At 36.8% G+C, this 25,840-nt stretch overlaps 2 protein-coding genes across 2 annotated transcripts in view; one reads left to right on the top strand and one right to left on the bottom strand.

The window, feature by feature from the left end:
• The window catches only part of LOC127446598 (syntaxin-8-like), a 144,858-nt gene extending 133,295 nt beyond the window's left edge, over positions 1-11,563 (top strand). Inside the window, exon 8 of the mRNA XM_051707645.1 lies at positions 11,050-11,563. Coding sequence (XP_051563605.1) covers positions 11,050-11,282 — 233 coding nt within the window. The 3' untranslated portion in view covers positions 11,283-11,563. The remainder of the gene's footprint in view (positions 1-11,049) is intronic.
• Positions 1-25,840, bottom strand: part of LOC127446593 (netrin-1-like) — an 87,946-nt gene that overhangs the window by 45,079 nt on the left and 17,027 nt on the right. The window lies entirely within an intron of this gene.

Below are 25,840 nucleotides of genomic sequence, written 5' to 3'. Positions count from 1 at the left end.
AGGATACACCAAATACTAACCCAAATGTTGTCAATACTGGAAAAATCAAGTTGTCTTAATCAAACATTACTTAAAATGTCAAGTTTTTGGCTCATAACTCAAATATAAATGTTCCTTGAACTTATTTTTCAGATAGACTTAAGAATTTAAGTGTAAATAACTTTAATTGAGGCTATGGGAAAAACCCATAATGCCTTGCACTTTCATTATTTAATTATGTTTCCTTGGTCAAAAGGTAACATATGGGGGCATTTAAATGGTTAAGACTTCGTAGAGGTTTTAGCTCTTTTATAGTGTTATTCATGTTGTTTTATTGCAAATAGTTCTTTTGTGTGATTTGGTCAAGTTGGACCCTGTTAACACTATCTCAGTTCTCATTGTGCATGTGCAACTAAGGCACAGGTATCTATGCATTTCTGTGGATAAATAATCTTATTAAATGACTGACCTAGAATCAGTTGAAATCTTTTTTATTTAAGGTGTGTTATTGTATGGTCTAAATACTAGTCCATTCAATTAAAATTATTAAGTAGAAACAACAACACTTAAATAGCAAATCTGAGTTAAGTCTACTTGCATCTAGTTACCTTAACTTAAATAGTTAAGTTCAGTCTATATGATCACCAAGTTAAGTTAACTTCATTATACCAGTTTTGGAGACACCAATACTCAATTCAACTGAGGGAACGAGTTTAACCAGTCTGTTAAGTAAAGTCAACTCATTAGTTTTTCAGTGTAAGAAATTCAGGTCAATTTTTAGTTGAACTTTTCACTCAAATTGTTGCACTGGTAATTCAAGTTGTATTGGGAAAAAGTAATGAATTAGAAAAAGAAATAAAGTATCATTTTCATAAGTGGATTCAGACTTATGAATCCCATTATCTTTTCACTAAACAAGACAGTCCGTGATTGCAACATGCACATAGACCAATAATGGTTCAGAATTACAGTAACATGTGTCTCTTTCTAATCTCTTTCACTCTTCTTCTATTTGTAGTTCTGTTTGAGGCTCTTTGGCTGGCTTCCATGCAAATGTAATGTTGACACACTGTTTGGTGATGGTGAAGTGCTTTGTTTTTGTCAGTTTCATTTGCTGCCCTCCTATTGAAAAATCCAGGACCACTCCGGAGCAGATGATCTGATTCACATGCTCTGGAATGCTCCTTTACAGGGAAATTATCACTCCACTTCAAATTGCTGTTTTTCGCAAAACAATACACATTTTACTTTTACAGTCCAATAATAATAGAACATTTTTGGAGGAACACCATGCAAACCCTGATAGATACACTGTGTTCTCTGTGTTCTTATGGAATCTCCTCTCAAATTTACATGAATTATCTTCCAGATTTCATAAACAGTCTAGGGATGTACCCGAAGCTGAATACCTTATTCGGAAAGGCATGAATAATGACTTCAAAACCAATACCGGATTCATCCGAATAATAGAAAAAATATTCATTTGACTGATTATCCAAGAAGCACAAGGATAAAGCGACACTGTAAATAAACATATCCAAAATTACAACGAATTTATGAATCTGTGCAGCCAATATTTCTAAAGTGTAAAACTTGAATGAATGAAATCATGGTGTGATTTCATATCGGATGCATGCGGTCTCGACTCCGTTTGCAGTCTCCGTTAATTGTGCGCGTCTGGAGCTTATCAAGTGTAACAATAATTAAGATACAACATCATGTACACTTTCCACTTCTTGAAATGTCTATGTTAATGTATCACACAATTCACATGTAATGATTCCCATGTATTCATGTATAGCCTAAACCTGAGCACGATGTCCTGACCAGAAGTGATGATTTCATGTCAGAGCTTGTCTATCCGTGGACCATATTTATATCCACATCAGCGAAGGTAATTTTTTTGGTTAAGACTTTATTGCAAAATTTTTCTAAAATGCTCCATAAAGGTTTAAATGCTCCATAGAGTATTCATCTATTCAGAATATTCCTGCTCATGTAAAATGAATAAACTGAAACATGCTTTACTTCTTCTTTAAACTGTGCTAAATTTGAGAATGTTAAGTGTTCTTGAGCTCTGGAAAGGCGCTATATAAATTTAAAATTATTATTATTATTATTATTATATTATTATTATTATTATTATTATTTAACTAAATAATGGTGTTCTATCGTAAAAATTCCTGATAGACTTATGGGACTTTCACCTGTTTGTAGGCTATATATCAATTTATTTTGATTGATTTTAATGTTTGAATTTGTATTTAATATTCACTGCAAAATGTGTGCTTGACATTTCACATTTTGCTTGACACCTCCAGCATCCAGAGTAATATTATACATGCACAGACATAAATGAAAATACTGTTTCAGCAGATATTAATATCAGAAATACCAGGAGAAACCACAGTTAACATATTCCAAAGTTAATGTAGCCTACAAATTCAGCTTCATCTGTAAAGTAAAAAAATAATAAAATAATAACTTAACTAAACAGTAATTATTATTATTATTATTATTATTATTATTATTATTATTATTATGCTATTATTATGAAAAGGCATTTACAAGGAATGTTTATAAATGTAAGAGTAACATTTAAAAATGGGCATTTCAGTTAGCTTTGACACATTTCCGGTTTAAGCTCCGCCTACATCCGGTTCTATTCGAATACAGAGACAGATACAGATAATTTTTACATACGAACAGATACAGATACAGATAATGGCTTCACTGCACACCCCTAACACAGACTATAACTGCATGCTGTTCCTGCTGTTTGTTTCAGTTAGTGTGGCTGCTGGAGTGGCGCTTGTCTCTTGATGCAAACAGTGTCTTCATATAACAGCTTTAGGAAACTCAGAACGAAAATTGAGCATGATTAAATCACACATAAAATATTGCTCTTCTCAATGTATATATATATACACTCAGCACTTTATTAGCAACACTATGGTCCTAATAAATTGCCTGATGTGGTCTTCTGCTGTTGTAATGCATCCGCCTCAAGGTTTGATATGTTGTGCATTCTGAGATGCCATTCTGATCACTACAATTGTACAGAGTGGCTATCTGAGTTACCATAGCCTTTCTGTCAGGCCAAACCAGTCTGGCTATTCTCCGTTGACCTCTCTCATCAACAAGGCGTTTCCGTCCGCAGAACTGCCGCTCACTAGATGATTTTTTGTTTTTGGCATCGAGTAAACTCTAGAGACTGTTGTGTGGGAAAATCCCAGAAGATCAGCAGTTACAGAAATACTCAAACCAGCCTGTCTGGTACCAACTGATGGCACCAACACCAACTGATGCCACGGTCGAAATCAATAAGATAAATTGATAAAGCTCCGGACCCATATCTGCATGATTTAATGCATTAAACTGCTGCCACAAGATTTGCTGATTAGATAATCACATGAAAACATTGGTGTACACGTGTTCCTAATCAAGCGAGTGTGAGTGTATACTGCATATATATATATATATATATATATATATATATATATATATATATATATATATATATATATATATATATTATACACACACACACACACACACACACACACACTGTATTAATAAAGAAATCAAATTTTTACATTTCTCATTGATTTTATTCAATTCATTATTTTTTTCATTATTATTAAATTTAGGCACAAATATGGTTACAAATAATATAGATATATTCTTAAATCAGACAAGCCTTTACAGGTGTGGAAAAAAATATACATTTAAAAAATATATAACGTTGGATTAAAGGCAATATTGGATTTTTCCCAAGACCCTGACATTTTGTCAACAAGAAAAACATACCTGTCTGCGATTATTTATTCTGTCTGTAGACAGCTGTCTGCACCTTTGTGAAGGAAAATGTAAACATTTAAAAATAGCTCCTAAAAATATAAACAGCTATTAGCCAAATCATGACTCAAATCTGGAATGCTTTTAATGAGTACTGAAAAAAATCTAAAACTTCAACAAATCACATATTTTTAAAAAAAAAATGAAAGAGAGAAAGAGTTAGAGAGAGGCACCACCTCTCCTCACCTCCAACCCCGGAGTGTATGAGTGTTAGATTTCCAAACGATCACCTTGGCATGAAATAAACAAATAAAAGATTAGAGGAGTTGAGGCAGCCAGGAAAAGAACATATAACCATCTGAGTCTTTGATCAGACAAACCGGTGTGGACACAGTGGAGAATAACAGCAGGGGGGAATCAAGTCCCACATGTCAACAGTGCAATTTTAACAGGACACACATTTTAGGCAATGCCTCTTCTCTTCAGCCAGCATGCTGAGAGAGCTAAAGAGCACTCAATCTTTTGTTTCCACCTGTATCTGGGGCCTAGAGTCAATCGGCTCTGACTCAAGCCCTTTGAGTCCTAATTCAAGACAAATGCGAGTCCTGTTAAACAGAGAATCACTCCACAAAACAAAAATTCTCACACACGCATACATGTATGCAAAGACATACACAACAACCTGTCTTAACTTTGCATGAGTGCCCTTCATTCTTTCCACCCTTTCCTTCTTGTCAAAAAGGAAAAAGCACAAAAATAAATAAATTAACAAATATGTGAAAAAGTTTAATATTAATGTTAAAAAATTAAAACAATGTAGCCATGAAGTGTTTCTTAAGTAAACATTTCTTCAAGCTTTTACAGTAAAGTAATTATTCAAGAGCCAGTAATAAAATAATAAATGGTGCTTTAGGTTTTTCAGTAACAGCAGCAATTAAACATTAACAAATTGTAATATAAAAACATTAAAAAATAAACTATTGCAAAATAAAACTAAATAAATTATTGACATAATTTTTACTGTTTGATTATTAGATATACATTAGGTCACACTTTATATTAGGTACCTTTAATTACTATGTAATAACATAAAAATACATACAATGCAATGTATTTAATGTGTAACTACATGTTGTTTGGCAATATTCTCACAAGATTCACATTTGCTGCTACTGAGGTTGAGACACAAGTAGGTTTAGGATTTAGGGTTAGGGTTATAGTTATGGTTAGGGTTGGGGTTAGGGGTTAGAGTTAGGTTTTAGGGTAAGAGTTGGGTAAAGGTTAGGTTTAGGATTAGAGGTAAGGTTAACAGTGTAACTACAAATGTAATTAAATGCAGGTACTGTAAATGTAAGTACAATGCAACAACAAGTATGTACATAATAAGTTAATTGTATCAAATGCTTAAGTACATAGTAGTTAAAGACACCTAATATAAAGTGAAACCATACATTAAAACTTAAATTCAATGCAGTCAGAGTTTGACTAAGAAGCAGGCCTGTCATTAAACTCATTGAGAGTACAGCTAAACTAAAGTTATCCAGCCAAGGACAGTGGAGTACTTTTCTATTTTACTTGTCAAAATTGCTGTTTGATAAATATTAAAGACAGGCCTATAAAAAGGAGCATTTTGACCAACAAGCACATTTGAATGTTCATTCGCGTGGCTGCATTCACCACAAGACATGCTCACACTAGAGCATGCGCAGACATAGCAGCAGGCACAGTCAAACAGCGCGCAGGTACCAAATTGAATCAGTGCTTGACTGATTCCGCAGGACCTCTAACAAGTCATGGCGGCACCCCAGGGTAACAGGGCACCCAGTTCCACTGCTAAACCTCCTACCAAAATAAAGGACATTTTTAGTAATGATCGACAAGAATATTAAAAAAAATATTAAGTAAAAAAGATCTTCCTTACAGTGTGTAATATGTTTAAGACTGTAATTCTATTTACAACAAATCAAAGCATACATAATTTTAAACAGTTTTCTCTCATTAAGGAGTTACATTTTTGTTGTTGTTGTTGTTATTGTTTGGGGAGCAAAACTGATTTTTTTCTATCTTTATGAATGTAACAGCTGTCTCTAGGTCCAGTGCATAAAGACTGCATAGAGGGCAACCACATCATTCATTTGCCATTACTGTTAATATTAAAATGTGGACGAGGGGTATATTTTAAAGTACTGTTATATTTTGCATAACACTTATGTTCTTATTCTTTTCAAAGTGCAACTGTAAAAAATGGTAACCTTTAATTGTTAATGAGCTTTTTCTATCTGATGTAATCATTAAAATTAGTTATGTTGGTGCAACCTAATGTATTCAGGTTTATTTAGATGTTTAGGTCAACAATTTTTCCTTTGTATATTTGGGGTTTAAAGTTTATTAAAAATATGTATTTTCAATATTTACTTGTTTGTCTTGCTTGCAGTGTTTACATATAGTTTTATGTCATTACTGCAAGTCTGTCCTTTATAACCTTAATAGTGTTTTTGGATGTGTTGTGCATTAACTGCACTGTAAAGAGTAGTTACCTGCAATTGTTACCTTCAGAGGCTACAGTATTTATACTTTATTTAACCCTTAAAACTGGCTTTGATAGTGTAACCTTAGGTATTCAGGTTGATTCAGCGATGTTAAATAATATTTTTAGTTGAATAAACCAGTTGAATTAGATGTTACCACATGACAGATTAACATAATAATAATAATAATAATAATAATAATAATAATGATAATAATAATAATAATAATAACAGCAGGTAACACTTTACAATAAGGTTATATTCGTTAACATTAGTTAAGGCATTATGTATCATGAACTAACAATGATCAGTATTTTTTATAGCATTTATTAATCTTTGTTTATGTTAGTTAATAAAAACACAATTGCTCATTGTTAGTTCATAGTGCATTAACTAATATTGACATATAGTATATAACTTTTGGTTTTAAAAATGTATTACTATGTATGTTGAAATTAACCAAGATTAGTAAATGCTGTAAAAGTATTTTTCATTGTTAGTTCATGTTAACTAATGTTGTTAACAAATGGAACCTTGAAAAGTGTGTTAACTATTAATACATAACATTTTTTTTTTTTTTCTATTTAAGATATTGTCGTTTGTTATTTCAGGAAGCAGATGTGGCCTGTTTATTTAGACATAATCAAAATGCTGAACAGATCTCTATGCAATGACTTTTTACAAAGCAAACAAAAAAACTCTACTTCCACCACTCCATCAACCTCATTTAATTTCTTTATCTCTTCCACCCAACACCCACTGTCTTCCATTAGAGCCTATTTGTTATCCCCCTTACTTTTGACCCTTTCTCTCTTGGGCCCTCTCTGTCACTGTCTTTGTTACTCCTGCTGATCTTTCCTCAACGCTTAAGGCTCTGTTTTGTTATGTTACTAGTAGATTCATTCACATAAGTTTAATGATTTCTTTTTGCAGAGAAAGGCTGCCAAATAAAACCATATTTATCTGTCTGCTGCTTGTTAAATTATGGAACAAACTTTAAAAGTAGCCCTAATTGGGTATAGCCTACATGTTTATCAACATTCCCCACCTTGTGGTCCACAGCCAGATTAATAACATACTGGCATTTACTGTATATGAATATATTTCAAATTTTTAGTTACATTTTCATTGACATCCAAACCACATAAACATTTAATTTCATTCCAATTCCTGGGCTGATTCCTATTACATTATTCATCACTGGCTACAGAATGCTCAGATTATGACTTATGTACCTCCGGTTCTTTATAATTATTAATTCATCCACACATGGGAGCCCTAGAGTACTGCTGTGCATGACTGCTGTTGGTTAGTAATGAAACGTGTACAGTTTTGGCAATGAATTTAAGAAAATGTGAATTTTGGATGTTTTGTTACACAGGGGCTCAATTTTTCAAACCACCGCACAGACAACATACCAGAGATGAGGGCGAATTTATATTTCAAAATATCACAATATTTCATCTCACGATAATCAAAATAATAAGAATGCCAACAATCAGAATTTTAGTCTATAACGTGTTTAATTTCTAAGGATGTCTGTACAGATAGTCTTTATAGCTAGACTGCAAGGGTTTTTGTGTAATGAAAAATACACTCGAATCAAAGTTAGCTATAAAACACGACTTCCAGAATCCAGTGAAGATGAAAAAGAAACTGTTGCAATATACTATCTTACAGTGGTGAATTGCAATATAGCCTGCTAAACATAAAGAACTGCAATACTATCATATCACAACCCAGACATCAAAATAATATTGTATCACCTACAACATACACTTTAACACACTTACAGATTTCTTATCAACTTATCAACACTTTTTCCAATTATGTTTGCGTCCAACAAAATCATGCAAACGACAAAAGGATGAAGTGAGGTGATATGTAGTGAGAAGAAAAGATACAGCTGATATTCAGGTTGGTGATGCTTTAAACTCTAAACTATTTGTAATTTCATTGTCAGCTGCTCCTTTCATGAAATTCGCTTCAAGCATGTATAACAACGTTTTTTTGTTATTAGTGTCAGAACATCAGACTTATACTCTGTTCTTTCAGCACCACATTCTCTTTCTATCTTTATCTCTCTTTCTGTCTGTTCTTTTGTTATAAAGATGTTGAGTAGGGCCTATGTGATAAGGATGGCCCTGAATGCTTGGAAACCAATCAGGGTTTCAGGTCAAGAGGCTCCTAAGGGTTTTATAATCACAACAAAGAAGAGTTAATGGCCTCCAGTTTCGAGTATTAGCACCCATTTAATGACCAGCTTGCCCCCTCGTTAGGGGTAATCAGCTGTTCCAGCCGTGCACCACCACTTGCATCGGAAGAGCATTGCCAACCACACGCTGTGATGTAAGAATAAACTGTGTGTCAAAAGGTTGGGTGTGAATGTTACTGCATCTATTTCCTGACTAATTGAGGTGAGAAATAGAAAGAAAGAAGACAATGACAAAGAGAGATAAAGATTCTGTGAGGAAAGAATAGGAGAAATGAGATAGAACAGAAAGAGATGAGCTTAATGAGAATATTTCTGGCTGTTTCTTTGCTTTGAATGAACTTTTGAGAATGTCTGTTTTGTGTGATTTGGCTCGTAAGAATTACAGAAGCACACTGAAGCGGGCCACCTCTATTCATCCCTGTTCAGTGACAGCCCTCTGGGATTTATGTAGATTCCCCAGACTGTGCAGAGCCAGACACACAAAGATGAGAAAAGATTCAGCTTTCAGGCTACGACAGTACAGAGTGCAGAGTTTATACACCACAATACTGCCATATTTCATTGTTGCCACATCTGGCAACCAAGCTTTTTTCCTGTGACGCCCCTCAAAAGACCTATGTGCCAAATGGACTTGCTGTATCTGAACCGTTATCTGTCAAGAAAGTAGGTTTAAAATGATGGGAAAATTTGCTGTATATTCCATTAGATAAAGTTTGGATGCTTACAAATGAATTTGAAGTGTAACATTGAACATAATTCCATCATCTAAGGCAGATGTTAAAAGGAAATGTACTTTCTTACCTGGTCTGTCTCAGTTCATTATTTTAAACATCATAAAATTCTACTTAAGCTACGATCCTGAACAAAGGACTAAAGGCCCAGTCACCTCAAGATCTGAGGAATTAAACAAAATCAGCTTAGCAGCAGGCCTGTTTAATTGCCAATAATAACAACAATATATCATTCTTCTCTCTGAAATGGTTCTTGTGTAACATTAATGGCAAGAGAGTCCATTGAGTAAAACCTGCTGACAGAGAAACTGCTAACACTTTGAGCCAAAATGGAGTGTGTCAAAAGTATCGCAACCGATGTTAAAGCTCAGTGCACACTGGCAAAAAGAAAAGTATTTTTGGGCTTAGCTTTGTTCTGTGGAAATAAGTGATTGCTTAACTTCTTGTCAGAGATATCACGTGGTTCTGAATGCTGGAAATCTGAGAAAGTACATTAACCATACGTTGCTCACTTGGCATTTAGAAAAGGAGAAAGGGAAACTATTTATGAAGATATTATCTTGTCAAATTAGTCAGTGAAGTCATCTGTAATGTTGCAAAGTTGTCTGTGTGGCAGGTTTATGAGAAAATAACCATGTTTGAAAATTACAACTTTACTTCTTGCCTTCAGGCCAGGGAAAGTCCTCTAGAGTCATCTTGTATTGTTGTCACTGTTGTTACTTTTTCTGACAGTGTTCCTTTTCTTATGAATAGAATTTTCTTATGAATATGTCAGATCACATTCTTTTATTTTCACAGACTCTTTTTTTTCCAAGCTCTTATGCCATAGTGGTACTTTGAGACAAACCTCTAACACTCCAGATAGGAAAGTCCAGCCCAGAAAACAGTGTTGACTCAGCCCAAAGGCTGTGGAGGTGGCATTGGATCGGTTATGTTTCCACACCCTCTGGATTTAAAGATGATTCGCAGAGTTTGTCAGACAGATGATGCTTGTGGAATGAAAGCCCATCTATGCGAACTCGGCTGTTGTCTTGGGCAGCAACACCACTCTGCACAGTTCTACATCCAGTTTACCACCTGCTGTGGTATTTGCATAGGAGCACTAGTTCCCTACAACTTGAATAACTTTGGAATTTTCTGCAAATGGCTTTCGGGAAATGCCTTCTGGGTTACCACGTTTGGTATTGGCACTTTTTAGTTCAGGCGAAGGTATCATTACTGCCAGGAAATCTCATGCCTGAAAGTGTTTCACACAGAAAGTGATAGTTTTTAATGATAAACTGTAAAAATGTGCATTCATGCGAGAACTTATTTTTAGCGCTAAACAATGCAAGTTATTGCGTGAACATGCAAGTCACTGTGCATGAGCTTCTCTCGTAACGCACATGAATGTGCAACTGGCGGCAAGATTTTCACTGAGAAATTAGTACATTTTGGCTTGTTTCTCACCAAAACCTATTGTATGGCTTAAGAAGACTGAGAACATGATACTTTTGCATCCTTTTTTAACTTGAAAGTGAATCACGATCCACTGCCATTGTATTCAAAAATCATTAAAATATCTCCTTTTGTGTTAGTCAAAAGAGAGAAAGTCATATGGGTTTGGAATTTCATGAGTGTGAGTAAATTATTACATAATTTCCATTTAATTGAACTATTTTTAATAAGTCTATTTTTAAGTCAAGTTAAAAAATAAATGGGCAAAAAAGTATAAAAAAAAAAAAAAGAATTCTAGTGTGTGATTAGTTCACGTATGATCATTTAACTGCTTATCTCCCCTTTCTTTACTCTCTCTTAGCCTTATTACCAAGAATGTGTGGCCATCACACCAGATGTAAGGTCTTTAACCCAACACCCCCCTTCAGAGTTCCTCCACACCAATGTAATGGGAAGGTCTTGGGGAGCAGATGTCATTGCACGTGTCACCTCTACGATTTACCGTCCTTGCTTACCGTTAACAAGCGTTCATGCTGCTTTATTGGAACACAACACCACTGCGGCGGATTTTTCAATAAAATTTATAGAGCATGAAAATGACATCAGTTGGGCAAGGAGGGACAGCAGTGAAACAGGGGAGAGGAAGGGTATGAGGAGCTGGAAAGACCATGGGAAGGCTGTTGGCCGATCAGAACAGATTGCCTGGAAATGACCCCAGTGTCCATCAGCCAGTGAGAGGGGGAGCACTTCAAACATTTCTCAAGGCTCTGCTCTCTCAGTGCATTGACCTGTGTGAGTGTTTTAACAGGCTGCTAATTAGTAGAAGGAGACTCATGAGAGATATTATCCCAAACCAGGAGGCAAAATAGAAATATTGCTATGTAAGCAGCACTGTAACCAGCCTTGTTAAGCTGTGTAGCCACACATATCAAAATCTATATTTTCTAAACATACCAGAGAAGGGTTCTTTCATCAGTGCTAACTGGGTAATATATAATTTACACTGTAAAAAGTGGTAACATGTGATTGTTAACTTAGCTATTTTAAATCAATTTTATAATACAGGCATAATATAGTATCATATTATGTATTATATTATATACCGTATATTATATATATTTATATATATTAAAAAATAGTATTATAGTTTTATATAATATAGTCATTATATTTTATAATAAAGTCATTATATTTAATACATTTTAAATGTTGATTTAGTGATGTTAAATAATATTTTTGAATTAAATGAAACAAGTTATTTAGATGTTACAACATGAAGCACATCAACCTGGCTAATTAGGTTACACAAACAAATGTCATTTTTATGGATGGAGTTGAAATGGATCCTTGAGATAACATTTGTAGGTTGCCCCAATTTTTTCAGTGTATCCCTTTAGATTAAGGTTAAATTTCCATCCGAAGATGACAAATGAACACCCATATACACACATAAACACACCCACTGAGGTCTCGGTGCATTGCCTAGGACAGTAGAAACCTAGCACAGCCAGAATATAAATATATAGAGACTAACTTGTCTTAAAGCCATTTCCATTGTCCTCCGACCTGCTACTAAACCCTGGAATGGGCGGCTGTCCAAACCTTCATCAAACAGCGGGCTGTGTTTTTCCTCCTCCCTACCACATGTTCTGCACACCTTCTCTCCCAGTGTGAGTGGGGAGTAGACAGGAAGCCCCTAAAACTGTAAATCTAAAGCCCAGGTTACCGATTCATCCTTCTATGACATGTTTATTGTTCTTTTTCTAACAGTTGTCCTCACTTCTCCGCCATTTTTAGATGACGCCATTCTCTCCATACGACTCAAGAATCACTTAGCGGCATTCTTGAAGAGCCCATTGTGATTTAATCAGCGTTTTTCACCATGTTTAAGTCATCAAAAGCTCAGCATGGGTCTTGAGTGGCTAATTGCGTGTGAAGAAAGCACCTCTGTGGTCACTGGCCTCTGTATTTGGATGCTGCTGTGGGCTTCAGGATCATAAGCAGAAATGAACAGCCACACTTTCCTTCAAGAGATCTCCCACAAGACAGATGGGAAGAAATCACAAAGCTATTAAATCATTTTTATCACACGTTTTTAAGCTCTAATAAGGGTAAATTTCTATGTTTATGTTCACTAAATGATAAACAGTGTGCCCCGTAACATGCTTCAACCCTTATCAGTGTTGCAATACAATGTCATACCCCAATTAAAAATCATTGTCTAAAGTTTCCAAGTGTATTTAACTCTGGTTTTAATGGGAAAATTGGAAGCATGGCAGATGCCATGGTAATGGTAATTACTAGCTTTCGGGAAAATTAGTTTATCCAAAAATAACAATTGTGAAAGTCCAAAATTTAAACATATTTCATCAGCTGGTTTGTTCCATTTATTGTTAATCACTTCAGACAATGATTGAATTTAGTTATTGTTACTGTACACGTTCCATAACCACAATTACCACAATCAAATGCCCATTACACTGCTCCAGTTCCAACTGGCACACCGATAAATATGGAGGAAAACCACTTGGTCAAACTGTCACCTGTCCTCGTAATAACTTATAAAGAGCAGAGACAAAAACATTCTTCACTGTTGTCAAACTTGGAAACATGGGACAGGACACATTCTGTCCAGACATCCACCTGCTGGGAGCTATTAGCAAAATCAAACCATGAACTACAGAAGCAGGTGCAGGTTTTATTGTCTGGCGAAGAACTGGATAATGCACAGGCCTCTTGCTGATAACGGCAGAAGGGACAGTCAGTGAAACTGTAACTGTCATTAAATGATAATTACTGCACTGCAAGGCTTAATGAGATTTTAATGTTTCTTGAACAGACACCCCTGGAAAAAAAGGTAGCCTTAAGCAATGCAAGCTACCTAAAATAAAAGCAGTGGTGATGATGAGTTTCATTCTATATAATCATTTTGTTTGAGTTGATGCTTTTCATCTGTCTGAAAACATGACCAATTTAATTTTGTTGTTAGTTTCCTTCATCCATAATATCTTCATTAGCCCAGACACGGTTGATTTCAAGGTAAAGCTGTGCTATCTCAACAGGTAAGCTCTTCTAGACCCCTTCGATAACGTCATTTTAAATCCACCGCACTGTGTGTGATGTGCACAGTTACAAAGTTTAACACATAATGGCTTTAGGAAAATCACAATTTTCTGTGTTGTAATTAATCATGCTTATACTTACATAAGATTTTAAATGCCATAAATACGAATATGATAAGAATCATCAATTCAGTAATCAGTGTTGGGTAAGTTACATTAAAATAGTAATCCACTACAAATTACTAATTATTTATCTAAAAATTTAATCAGATTACTTTACTAATTACTTCATTGGAAAAGTAATCACATTACTAATTACTTTACTTTTAAGTTACTTTCTAAAACACTTTTCCACTCAACAAATTCAAAATAATATCTTTATTTCATCCTTGTTCATTGTTAATCACAAGTCATACTTTCACATTTCTCTTACACAATGACTCATAACGGGGCCATAATTCACGTATTCTACATAAATAATTTAATAGACATAAGCATTACCCTATAATGTACTTAAAAGTAATTAAATTAATTGAAAGTCAGTAACTGTAATCTCATTACAATAATTTAAAACGTAATTACACTACTTTTTGACAAAAAATAATTTGATTTCGGTAACTAATTACTTCGTAATTGGATTACACCCAACACTGTCAATAATGATACAACAAGTATGAGAAGAATATACTTATATGATAAGAATCTTTTCAGATGCAATACTCCAGTGGTATGTCTATATTAGGGCTGTCAGTTTAACATGTTTAGTACAAATGAATTAATAAGTGCAAGTACAGTTTATTACAAAAACATTTATTAGTACAAATTAGTACAATTAATTTAAAAAAAAGTAACACATTTAATCATGCCGACTGACCCATGCGTTAATAGTGTAATAAGGCATTTTACCACCATCAGAGCAATTCAAGCTTGAAGTACCACATAAAACATGTTTTTGCGAATTCAAATTCAGCAGAACCCCAGCAGTTACTACAGGCAATGTGCCTCACTAAACCACACTTACCGAGAGCAGCTAGCATAGAACGCGCTAAGACCCATTCATGCAGAATGGAACGCAAGAACATATCTTGTTTGAATTGCTCCTGAGACAGTAATAGTATTTCAAGATAGACTGTAGGCCAGTGATAGACATATGTTCAATGATATGGAAATAAAAAAAAAAAACAATACAGTATATTGACTTCTAAAGTAACTTTTTGTTATGTCTATTCAATGATTTACTCATCTGCCACAATAATGTAATACATTTATTTTTATTCAATTAACATTTTTAATCTATTGACAGCCCTAGTCTATTTGTGTTCCCAGTTAAGTTGACCATAAAGAATAAAGTTGAGGTGCAATTTCCAACTAACTGTTTACGCCAGGCCACAGAGATCACTGCAAAAACCGCTGCTGTTCCCGTACTTCTCAATCTAACCCCACTCTTCTTTTTTGTCCTTACTCTGTTTGTTTTTGAGGCTCTGCGATTTCTCTTTTTCCCACCCATCACTATGGAAACCAGATACTGTATCTCAGCCAGGGCTATCCTGTGGAAACAGAGCTCACTTTCTCGGATAAATAAACGATTACCGTGAGGCCTGCAGGAGGAGCGGTGGGAGAGGGAGATCAGGGAGGAGGGAGTGTGGCAGGGCCATGGAGCTGTGAAAAAGTGTCAGGCGTAGTGATCCTTATCTCACTCTCAAAATGCAGCTGTGGCCCAGGTAATACACATGAAGATAAGCTTTTCTGCTGATCTTGACCATTAGGAAAAGAGACCAACTGGCAGAGAAACCAGCAGCTACTGTAGAGGTCATTTCCTCAGGAGTTACTGTTTTATAGCCTACTTGTAGTTAATTCGTAATTAATTCCTCCAATATACTTAGCAGCACTAGTTCCCTAAAACTCAAATAACACCTTCAATCAATGGAATGTGGGTTATCGGCTCTTTTTAGTTTAGGCTCAGGGGCTTAAGGATCACTACTGCCAAAAAAATCACATGTCAGAAAGTGTTTAGCACTGAAAGCGATGATGGTTTTCATTGATAACACTCTGAGCATATCTGATTATTAAAAGAGTAAGTTTTGTGACTCCAGCCAGGTCTCCTAAGCAACCAAATTGGCCCGGTTTTTTATTCTTATTATTCTTATTTATTGTTATTATTTTCAAATCTAAATATAAAAGTCAGGTAAAGAAAAACAGTGATATACTGGGAGTGATATACTGGGGACTCTATTATTACAGCAATATCACATGAGCAAGAGCGCTGTATGATCATTTATCAGCACCACTGTGATTCAGCCGTAGCGGCCTCGTGCTATGGGTAATCACAGCCATGCTGATAGATTGACAATACAGCACAATTGCGAGTGTGATATTGCTTTTATACAATAGTTCAACAAACAAGTAAATAAATAAGTAAGGAAAAACTAAGGACTTTCCCCCCAAAAAAACACCTCTTGTGTGGTGAAACTACATTCTTACGCCACAGGATCTGCCGTTGCTAGTTCGAAATATGCACCCAAGCCTCAGTTACCAATTCGAAAACCACACTTTAGAACTATTAACAACAGCTAGGGCTGTTTTTAGCATGTATTGGAGAAACAAGGACATGTGTATGAGAGAGAGACAGTGAAAGAGAGAGAGACAGTGAAAGAGAGAGAGAGAGAGAGAGAGAGAGAGAAAGAGAAAGAGACTGAGCATGTGATTACCTTGCAGTGATGAACAGTAATGGTGCAGCTGTTAGTTTAACTCTATTCCTCCGCTGTAGTATCATAGTAATCCGCTTCGATCATAGAGTGATTCTACCAAAAGTGCTATCGGAATTATCCTATGTGTGTTTTACTCAAGTTCAAGTGTTTTGTTGCCGGAGAGAAATAACGAAGGACACCTGTTTCTTGTGTAATTCTTATTTTGACACGACACAGAAAGCTTACTCTCCTCTGCCATGTTGAAATTTTACGTCTCCTCAAAACTTGTATCAGGTGGGCGCCCTGAGTGTGTTTGATTACTCCATGTGTCACTACTCTCATCTGTAATGCGGAATCTGCTAGTCTATTTCTCAGCTATAGTGTAGCAGTAAACTGAGCGATGGTGGATTGAGAGACAATTCTGTATGACTTCAATGAATTTGACACTGACTTACGACACAGTTTGTCAACGTCAGCTCAACTTGCTCAAAGCACACACAAGACAGTCTTTTGTCACTACCTGTTTGCTCAAATCTTTAACCCTTTCTCACGTACAATCAAACTGGTGTGATTACACTAGGCTGGGTTCAGGTGCGTACGATCAAACCAGTGTGATCTGCATTTGTGCTGCTGTTAACCAGCAAAGGAGGGACTGACGCGGTTGTCATAATGAACCAGCTGCTCAAATAGTCATTTCAACATCACAATATTTTTATTTTTATATGTTACAAACATTCAAACAATCACTAAATAAAAGTTTAAAGCCATTGTATTCAAAAATCATTAAAATATCTCCTTTTGTGTTAGTCAAAAGAAAGAAAGTCATATGGGTTTGGAATTTCATGAGTGTGAGTAAATTATGACACAATTTACATTTAATTGAACTATTGTTTTTTTTTTTTAAGTCAGGTTAAAAAATAAATGAGCAAAAAAGTCCACAGAAAGTATGAAAAAAAATTAAAAATAATTCTAGTGTGTGAATAGGTCACATATGATCATTTAACTGCTTATCTCCCCTTTCTTTCCTCTCTCTTTGCCTTATTACCAAGAATGTGTGGCCATCACACCAGATGTTGCATTGCATGTAAAAAATATGGCATCTTATCTATCATAATGAATCATTATAAACATCTAAAAACCCACATTATATGTTTGATAATATATAATTTGAACTTCAGTGCACCTGCAGTGATATAATCTGTCATTCAGTGCATCTGCTGTGTAAGTGTAAAGTAAGACTTTTTTTTATTATTACAGCATGCATTAAAGAACTCACGCTGGGGGGTCCGTCAGTACAGGAGAAACTCACGTGCAAAAAGGTTTATATCACAGGGATGAATGAAAATTGACACTTTTAGCTGCTCTTACATAACTGCACTGCTCTTACATTTTAGTTTGTAATGCCACAAACACAAGTGGAGAGATACAAATGGTAAAGCGTCCCAGTGCTGATGATGTGTGATATCATTACTCTTGGAAAGCCCTTCGTCCAATCAGATTCAAAAACTGGAACTAACTGTTGTATAAACTGTTATAGAAAGTAGTAACAGTAATAGTAGTAATAGTACTAAAGGCATGTAATTTTCAGCTTTTCCTATTGTATTCTGTTTTTTAGGGGGTGCTTGTAATATTACAAGGACATTTCCACATCCCTCAGATATACAGGTTAAAAATAAGGATGTTTCATGTTTGGGTATGTTTAAACCTAACCATTATACATATCAAATTAGCTTATGAAAATTCTGAGGAATGTTTGAAGCAGTCTTGCTCAGCTTACAGTTAAGGCACACTCTGATGCTGCTGGATTCCCTCCAGTCCTAACACACATGAGGAAATAAATAAAGAGAGCCATCAGATTGATCATCCAAACATGTCTTTTATCCTGAGCCAAAGCCCTGTCCACCGAACAGAATAACATATGGAGCCTCAGTGAAAATATCTGGAAAGGAGCACCAACTCATCCTAAGATCTGAGTGCCCAGAGATATATGCTATGATTGGCAGCTGCCTATGTCAGTCCAAGAAAAGGAGACTCATAGTCTGGTTGGAAAAGCATGACTGATCTGGTCTTGTCTAGCCACTGTTCTATTTTTTACTGCAAGCAATACATGGTGGTCTTTAAAGAAAACAATAATCAGCAGTTGAGAATTACCTCCTCACAATTTCATTTCCAGACAGAAATAGTACCTTGGAGTATCATGTCATAACACAAACAGCTTTAAGTGGTTTAAACCTCAACTTCCATATCAGCAAAATATTGGTCTTGGTTTGTTTGCTTTTCCAAATTTTAATAAAGAGCAATAATATACCTTAAATAAAGTTGTTGTGCTTGAGCAAAATTGAGTCCCCTCAAAAATGAGTTCCTTCTCATATTTCTTAATTTCATCAGATATTGTATGTATATTTAGGAATAGTTATACCTCGATCCTAGTTCATTCACTAGTCATGCTTTTGTGCTTGAGCATGAACTGAAAAGCCGTTTGAATCTTTTTAAGCAATATCACTTGAGCAAGAGTGCTGCTGTACTAAATACCAGCACGTCTGTAATTCGACTGCAACTCGGTCTGTAATTAAGCTTCTGAAAAAGTCCACAATACTGAATTACATTTTAGACACAATATTTTAGCTCCACTTATAAAAATAGTTCCAAACGAAGTCAAAGCAAAAACAACCACTGTATGCTGCTGAGCAATGCACAGACTGATGTACACTGTATCAATTGGAGTGATACAAACAGTGGAGCATCCCAGTGCTGTTATACTATCAGCACTTCTGAAACGCTGCTTGTCCAATCAGATTAGAGGACCAGAATGTATTGTTGTATAATATTTGTTTTTACACCACTGAGAGGTTATCTCTACACATTCACCCCACGCAACTTAAAGAATTTGTATTACACAAATAGTTCCCTTGAGCATTCTAGGTTAAATGTATTGTTGAAGGGCACAGTGGCAAAAGTGGCTTTTCTTAACTCTTCAGTTCATGCATCACTCCTCTTAGGGTTTTAATCTGTGATCTGTATGCTTCCAGACCAGATCCTTAACCACCACACTACCACCCCTACATCTGTGCATGTACTGTATATGGCTAACTCATTACAACATCCCTGGATTTTCCCCCTTACTTTCTCACAGCCTGGTGATAATGAGGTCAGGGGGCAGATGCGCTTTCTGACCACAGCTCAGTATTTTCTCTGGGAATCCTGGATTAAGTGGGTTCAAGTGGGATGAATTAGTCTCATTAATATCCCTAAAAATTCAACCTACACCACACAAGTCAAGCATAAATTTTGTCAGACATCAGAAAAATTCAAAGAAATCAGTAAAGCCTTGGACATTTCCTCACATGAAGTGGACAACGTCTGGCATGCTCTCACACTTTTGTAATTATATATATATATATATATATATATATATATATATATATATATATATATATATATATACACACACACTACCGGTCAATAGTTTAGGGTCACTTACTTATTCTTTATTTATTTATTTTTTCTTCACATTTTAGAATAACAGTAAAGTCATCTAAACTATGTAATAACAGAAATGGAACTGGGAATTATGTTGTGACTATAAAAATCCAAAATAAATCAAAACTATGTAATATTTTAGCATCTTCAAAGTAGCCACCTTTTGCCTAGAATTTGCAGAAATGTACTCTTGGCATTTTCTCAACCAACTTCTTGAGGAGTCACCCTGGGATGCTTTTTAAACAGTACTGAAGGAGTTCCCATCTATGCCTGGCACTTATTGGCTGCTTTTCTTTATTATTCGATCAAAGTCATCTATTTCAAAAAAAATTTTTTTTTTTTTTTAAATCAAATCAAATCACTTTATTGTCACTCAACCATATACACAAGTGCAACAGTGGGTGAAAGTCTTGGGTGCAGTTCCAAGCAACATAGCAGTCATGACAGTGATGAGACATTGTGGCAAGGATAAGGGCGGGGCCGGACCGTGATGATGCACGCCCAGCCACTAATCAGGCTAATCAAGCCGATGAGAGGGATAAAGGCTGCCGGAGGCATCAGTTTGGGAGAGAGAGAGCTACAGGCAGCTGTCCTGTATGTATTTATGTTTGTGTGTTTTTGTTTAATTAAATATTACTTTGATGCTTCATCTGTTTCTCGCTTCCTCCTTTCCCTTTTACCCTGTTACATTGGTGCCGAAACCCGGGAATGAGGAGGGATGCGCTGTAGTAGATTCCTCGCCACTACCATCCACCCAAAAGGAGCAGCTGTGATGGGGGATGGAGGAGCCCGGCCGCCCGAAAGCGGAGGAACGACCGCCGACTGCGTGGGGAGGAGGGGCTCCTTACCGACTGCCTGCAGCTCTGCCCTGTATGTTTTAATGTTTGTGTGTTTTTGTTTATTAAATATTACTTTGATGCTTCATCCCGTTCTCGCCTCCTCCTTCCCCTTTTTACCCGGTTACAGACATATACCAGTTAACAATAAACATCAGATTTACACAACACAATTTACACATCTAATATACACATAATTTCACACAACACAATATACAAATAATAATATACAATGTACAGTATACAATACACACAATATAGAATACACATACACACAATATAGAATACACAGTATACAATAAAAATAATATATATAAATATGCAGTAAGGTTGTATAGTGTTGTATTGACATTCAGGCTGTCGGCTGATATTCAGTTGCCAGTGTGTTGTTAAGAGAAATATAATTTATGACAGTCCAGTGTGAGATTAATAAAGTGCAGTGCTGATAGATGTTGATCATGAGAGATCAAGAGTTCAAAAGTCTGACTGCTCGGGGGAAGAAGTTGTCATGAAGTCGGCTTTTGCGGGTCCTGATGCTGCAGTACCGCCTGCCTGATGGTAGCAGTGAGAGCAGCCCATGGCTCGGGTGGCTGGAGTCTCTGATGATCCTCCGAGCTTTTTTCACACACCGCCTGGTATAGATGTCCTGGAGGGAGGGAAGCTCACCTCCGATAATGTGTCTGTATGTCTCTTATGTATCGATAAAGGCTGTTCACACCACCCTTTGCTTGGCTTTGCAGTTGAGGGCGGTGCTGTTGCCGTACCAGGCAGTGATGCAGTGAAACTTCCTCAGCCGTCTAAGGAAGAGGCACTGGTGAGCCTTCTTCACAACGACCTCTGTGTGGATGGACAATGTGAGTTCCTCAGTGATGTGGACACCGAGGAACTTGAAGCTGCTGACCATCTCCAACGGTGCTCCATTGATGGTGATGGGGCTGTGTTCTCTGTCATTTCTCCTGAAGTCCACCACAAGCTTGTTGGTCTTACTGATGTTGAGGGAGAGGTTGTGCTCCTGACACCAGTGTGTCAGAGTGTGCACCTTCTCTCTATATTTCGTTAGTTTTGAAATGAAATCAAATAATATGTTGGCACAATTATATTTTTGTCTACAAAGCAAATTTGAAACATTTAAGAATACGCCTTTAGAGGGGCCTGGGTAGCTCAGTGAGCATTGATGCTGACTACCACCCCTGGAGTTTGAATCCAGAGTGTGCTGAGTGACTCCAGCCAGGTCTCCTAAGCAACCAAATTGGCCCGGTTGCTAGGGATGGTGGAGTCATATGGGGTAACTTCCTTGTGGTCGCGATTAGTGGTTCTCGCTCTCAATGGGGCACATGGTAAGTTGTGTGTGGATAGTGGAGTGTAGCATGAGCCTCCACATGCCGGGAGTCTCCATGGTGTCATGCACAACGAGCCACGTGATAACATGCGCAGACTGACTGTCTCAGAAGCAGAGGCAACTGAGACTTATCCTCTGCCACCCGGATTGAGGTGAGAAACCGTGCCACCACGAGGACCTACTAAGTAGTGGGAATTGGGCATTCCAAATTGGGGAGAAAAGGGGAATAAAAAAAATTTAAAAAAATACGCCTTCAGATCAAAAGGTTTTTAAGATCATGAGAAACATTTAGTGTATTTGTGTGTGTGTTACTGAAATCCTAATTAGATGCTGTCATGTGTACTTCCCAATATCTTTATTAGGATTTACTACTGTGGCCAAAACACCAGACTCTTTCTGTTTGCTGAGATTTTCTTTAATCTTATCTAAACTAACTAATCAGCCTTGTTTTAACATTCTGATGCCAGTACATACATTCACAGTTGTATTACAGAGTATTAATCCAAGTCAACACCCTAAAATTTTGGCTCTGCATACAGTTGTGTCTTGAACAAGCCTCCGAAGTTCCAAACCACAAACAGTTACAAATCAAAACATAGTCATGTTCAAGTACCTCAAATTTAGGTAAATAAGGACCAATTTATTTTAAATGAGGCGAGAAGAACTCTGTTTACCTCAAACCAAGAATCACCATCTTTCAAAAGAGATTCAGCTGGCTTTTGGCTTCTTGATTTAGTACAAATGCAAATAGAGGTATCACATTTATCAAACTTCCATAGACCCAAAGTCTTCCAGTCTTTTTTGTGCTATCTCAATATTTGCCAGAGCACCTTATAAAACCTGTAATTGGCTAGTGTTCTCCTTAAATCCTGCAGTATATTTACAGTACTACATCTTTCAGAATGTACTTCATAACTTTCTTCTGAGGCTGGGCAGGAATGAGGTCGGGGAGTGTGAGAGGGTCTGGCTAGGGGTCCGGGACAGAGTGTATGGCTAAACACGCGTAATTTCATACAGCCATTAATCACAGAGAGCCGGTTGCCGCGGGTACGGTTGCCTCGGGGACGATACGCTCATGCTCACCTCTGGTGGTCCTGTCAACAGAACTACTGGACCCATCAAGCCTCAAGTGCCAGTGGTCGCACCTCAGGTGATACACCAGCAAAAAGAGGGAGAGAGAAATGGATCTGTTTTTCATTTATGTCATTTCTGGATTGAGAAAAAGAAGTCTGTGGGCACACTGTATGCTGCCAGCTTCGTGTTGCTCCTTTATTTTCACTAAATCCTACCAGACATGAACAGTTTATGTGTTGGTAAGATAGGACAAGACAAAATGTCACAATGCATCCTATACTATCTGTACGCATACTAATATGTGTGGATAATTCTTCATTTAGGGATACTTCTGACTACTTGAAATCCTGAAAAATTAAACTTCTTAAAACTATCTTGTTATGTTTACAACATTTATCATATGTCCTGGAATAAAGATCTCATCATGGCCAAGTGGATTTTGGTATAATGTGTGATGCTTTGGATTTTTGATATTGTGTGTTATGGTAATGATGTTTTTCACTTAAAAAAAAAATATAATGCTGCGGGTGTCAGTGAAATACTGGACCTGATTTCTAATGCACCATCCCAGCTAATATTTTCTAGCTACCCCAAACATGCATTTGTTGCCATATTCCAATCAGTTAAAGCTGAAATATAGTTTGCAACCATGGCTGGAATGTAGTGTTTTGCAGGGCACATGGTTCTGTTTTCCCTGTCGTAAGTTTGGTGTTGTTAAAGAGAGAGATGCTGTCTTACATCGTCAGGGGTGGGTTTACAATTTCTGAGGCCTCAAGCAAGCAACCAACCCAGGGCCCCATTTTGAAACAAATTTCTAAAAAATGGACAAAATTATTTTAAATCTCAATTTTAAATTCTTCCTGTCAGCCGTTGTAGCCACATTCCGTGACTGAGAGCTACACATGCAGAGAAAGAATCCACTCACAGCTCATACACCCTTCAGAAGAGAAACATCTCAGGCATGTAATGTCTGTCTGCTCCAAGTTCCAACACCATCTCAGGTGTGAGGCCTGACCCTCAGTGTCAAAAAGCACCAGTCATATGTCATGAACTGCAGAGCGTGAGATATTTCTTTTGCCCTGGGTCGGTATCACCATCCCAAACTAGACTCAATAACAACACCTAACACCAGTCCATCAGAGAATGGCCGATGGGGGCTATCCTTACTGGGCTTTAAACCAAACATGGAAGAGGTCCCATCCATGGCTAGTTATGTATTAATCTGTGTGTGCCCTGAGTTCTGTAAGACTTAATGAGAAAATATTAGATGTGCTCACATCAGCCTTTGTTTGGGTTTGGTTGTCTTTCAGTAAAGTTAAACATTGGGTCCATACATGGGTGGTTGTATGACAGTGTGTATATACTCTGTCTGTCTGTCTGTCTGTCTGTCTGTCTCTGTCTCTCTCTCTCTCTCTCTCTCTCTCTCTCTGTCTCTGTCTGTGTGTGTGTGTGTGTGTGTGTAACAGGGTGCGCAAAACACTACAGGGTGTACTACTTCACCCAGTAACATTTTGAAATTTAGTTGTTACGGTATATATTAATATTATAACCCAGCAATTATTTATTGTTGTCCAGATTGTCATTATAATATGATACAGTATTATTATTATTACTTCGAGGATTTGTTGTATACAATAGTAATATAGTTCTGTCTTATTTACTTTTATCTGGAGATTATTTTCTGAGGCTGCAGTGTATTGTTCACCATGTTGCAAGAGGCTGTATTTTATGCAAGCATTGTGGGCAACATTCGTAACAGTAACAGTAAACATACAAGGCATGGCGGCCCCTCAACACACTAGAGCAGAAGGGAAATAAACATTGCCGTTTATCAAGCGCTGAAACTTTGCTTGGTGCAGAAAAATCTGGAATAATGTTAAAAATTTTAAGTCACCTCTTTACAGCCTGAACTTGTTCAGAACATTAAATCTTTGTGACACCTGCGCTAAGAACAATCTAGATGCAGCACAACGAATGAAACAGAATGCAGGTGTCTTGTCTAAAATTGTGCAGGTCCTGCGTGAGACACTGAAGAAACATGGTGCAGCAGTCAAGGATGTTCGTCCAGCACGAATGGAAAAAAAATGGAAAAACAGAGTAGACGCATGCAAAAACACGTTCAGTGTGAACGGCCCCTCATCCGTTTGCGCGTATCTGTGTGAGTGAGCGCGTGTGGGTGAAACAAGTTCGGAAGGCCTGTATATTTTTTTCATAAATCACAAAACCGAACCAAAGTCCTACTGACCCGAAGACAACAGTGTATTCGCGTGTGTACCCTGAACAACATGTCACCCCTCAAGCGTTTTTTTCAGAGCTTTCCTACTTGGGCCGGTGGGCCCATGATGTCTGGGGCCCCACGCAATTGCGTGGTTTGCGTGGTGGTTAAAACCACTACTGTACATTGTGCCTTACATCTCTTTTATATACATTTGTCATTTACAGTGCTTTCACATTTTGTTGTTTATTATTTATCTATCTATCTACACTGCCTGGCCCAAAAAATAGTTGCATACTCTAATATTTGTTGGACCGCTTTCCTTAGCTTTGATTACGGCACGCATTCGTCATGGCATTGTTTCGACAACCTTATGCAACTTCACAACATTTATTTTCATCCAGAGTTACATTAATTTTTGGCAGAGATCTTATATTTGTGACAGGAGAGTCGAACCAC

Source organism: Myxocyprinus asiaticus, chromosome 9, assembly GCF_019703515.2.
Source record: "Myxocyprinus asiaticus isolate MX2 ecotype Aquarium Trade chromosome 9, UBuf_Myxa_2, whole genome shotgun sequence".
NCBI classification, from domain to species: Eukaryota; Metazoa; Chordata; class Actinopteri; order Cypriniformes; family Catostomidae; genus Myxocyprinus; species Myxocyprinus asiaticus.
Note: the sequence above shows the minus strand (reverse complement) of the source record. Positions and strands in the feature narration are given on the sequence as shown.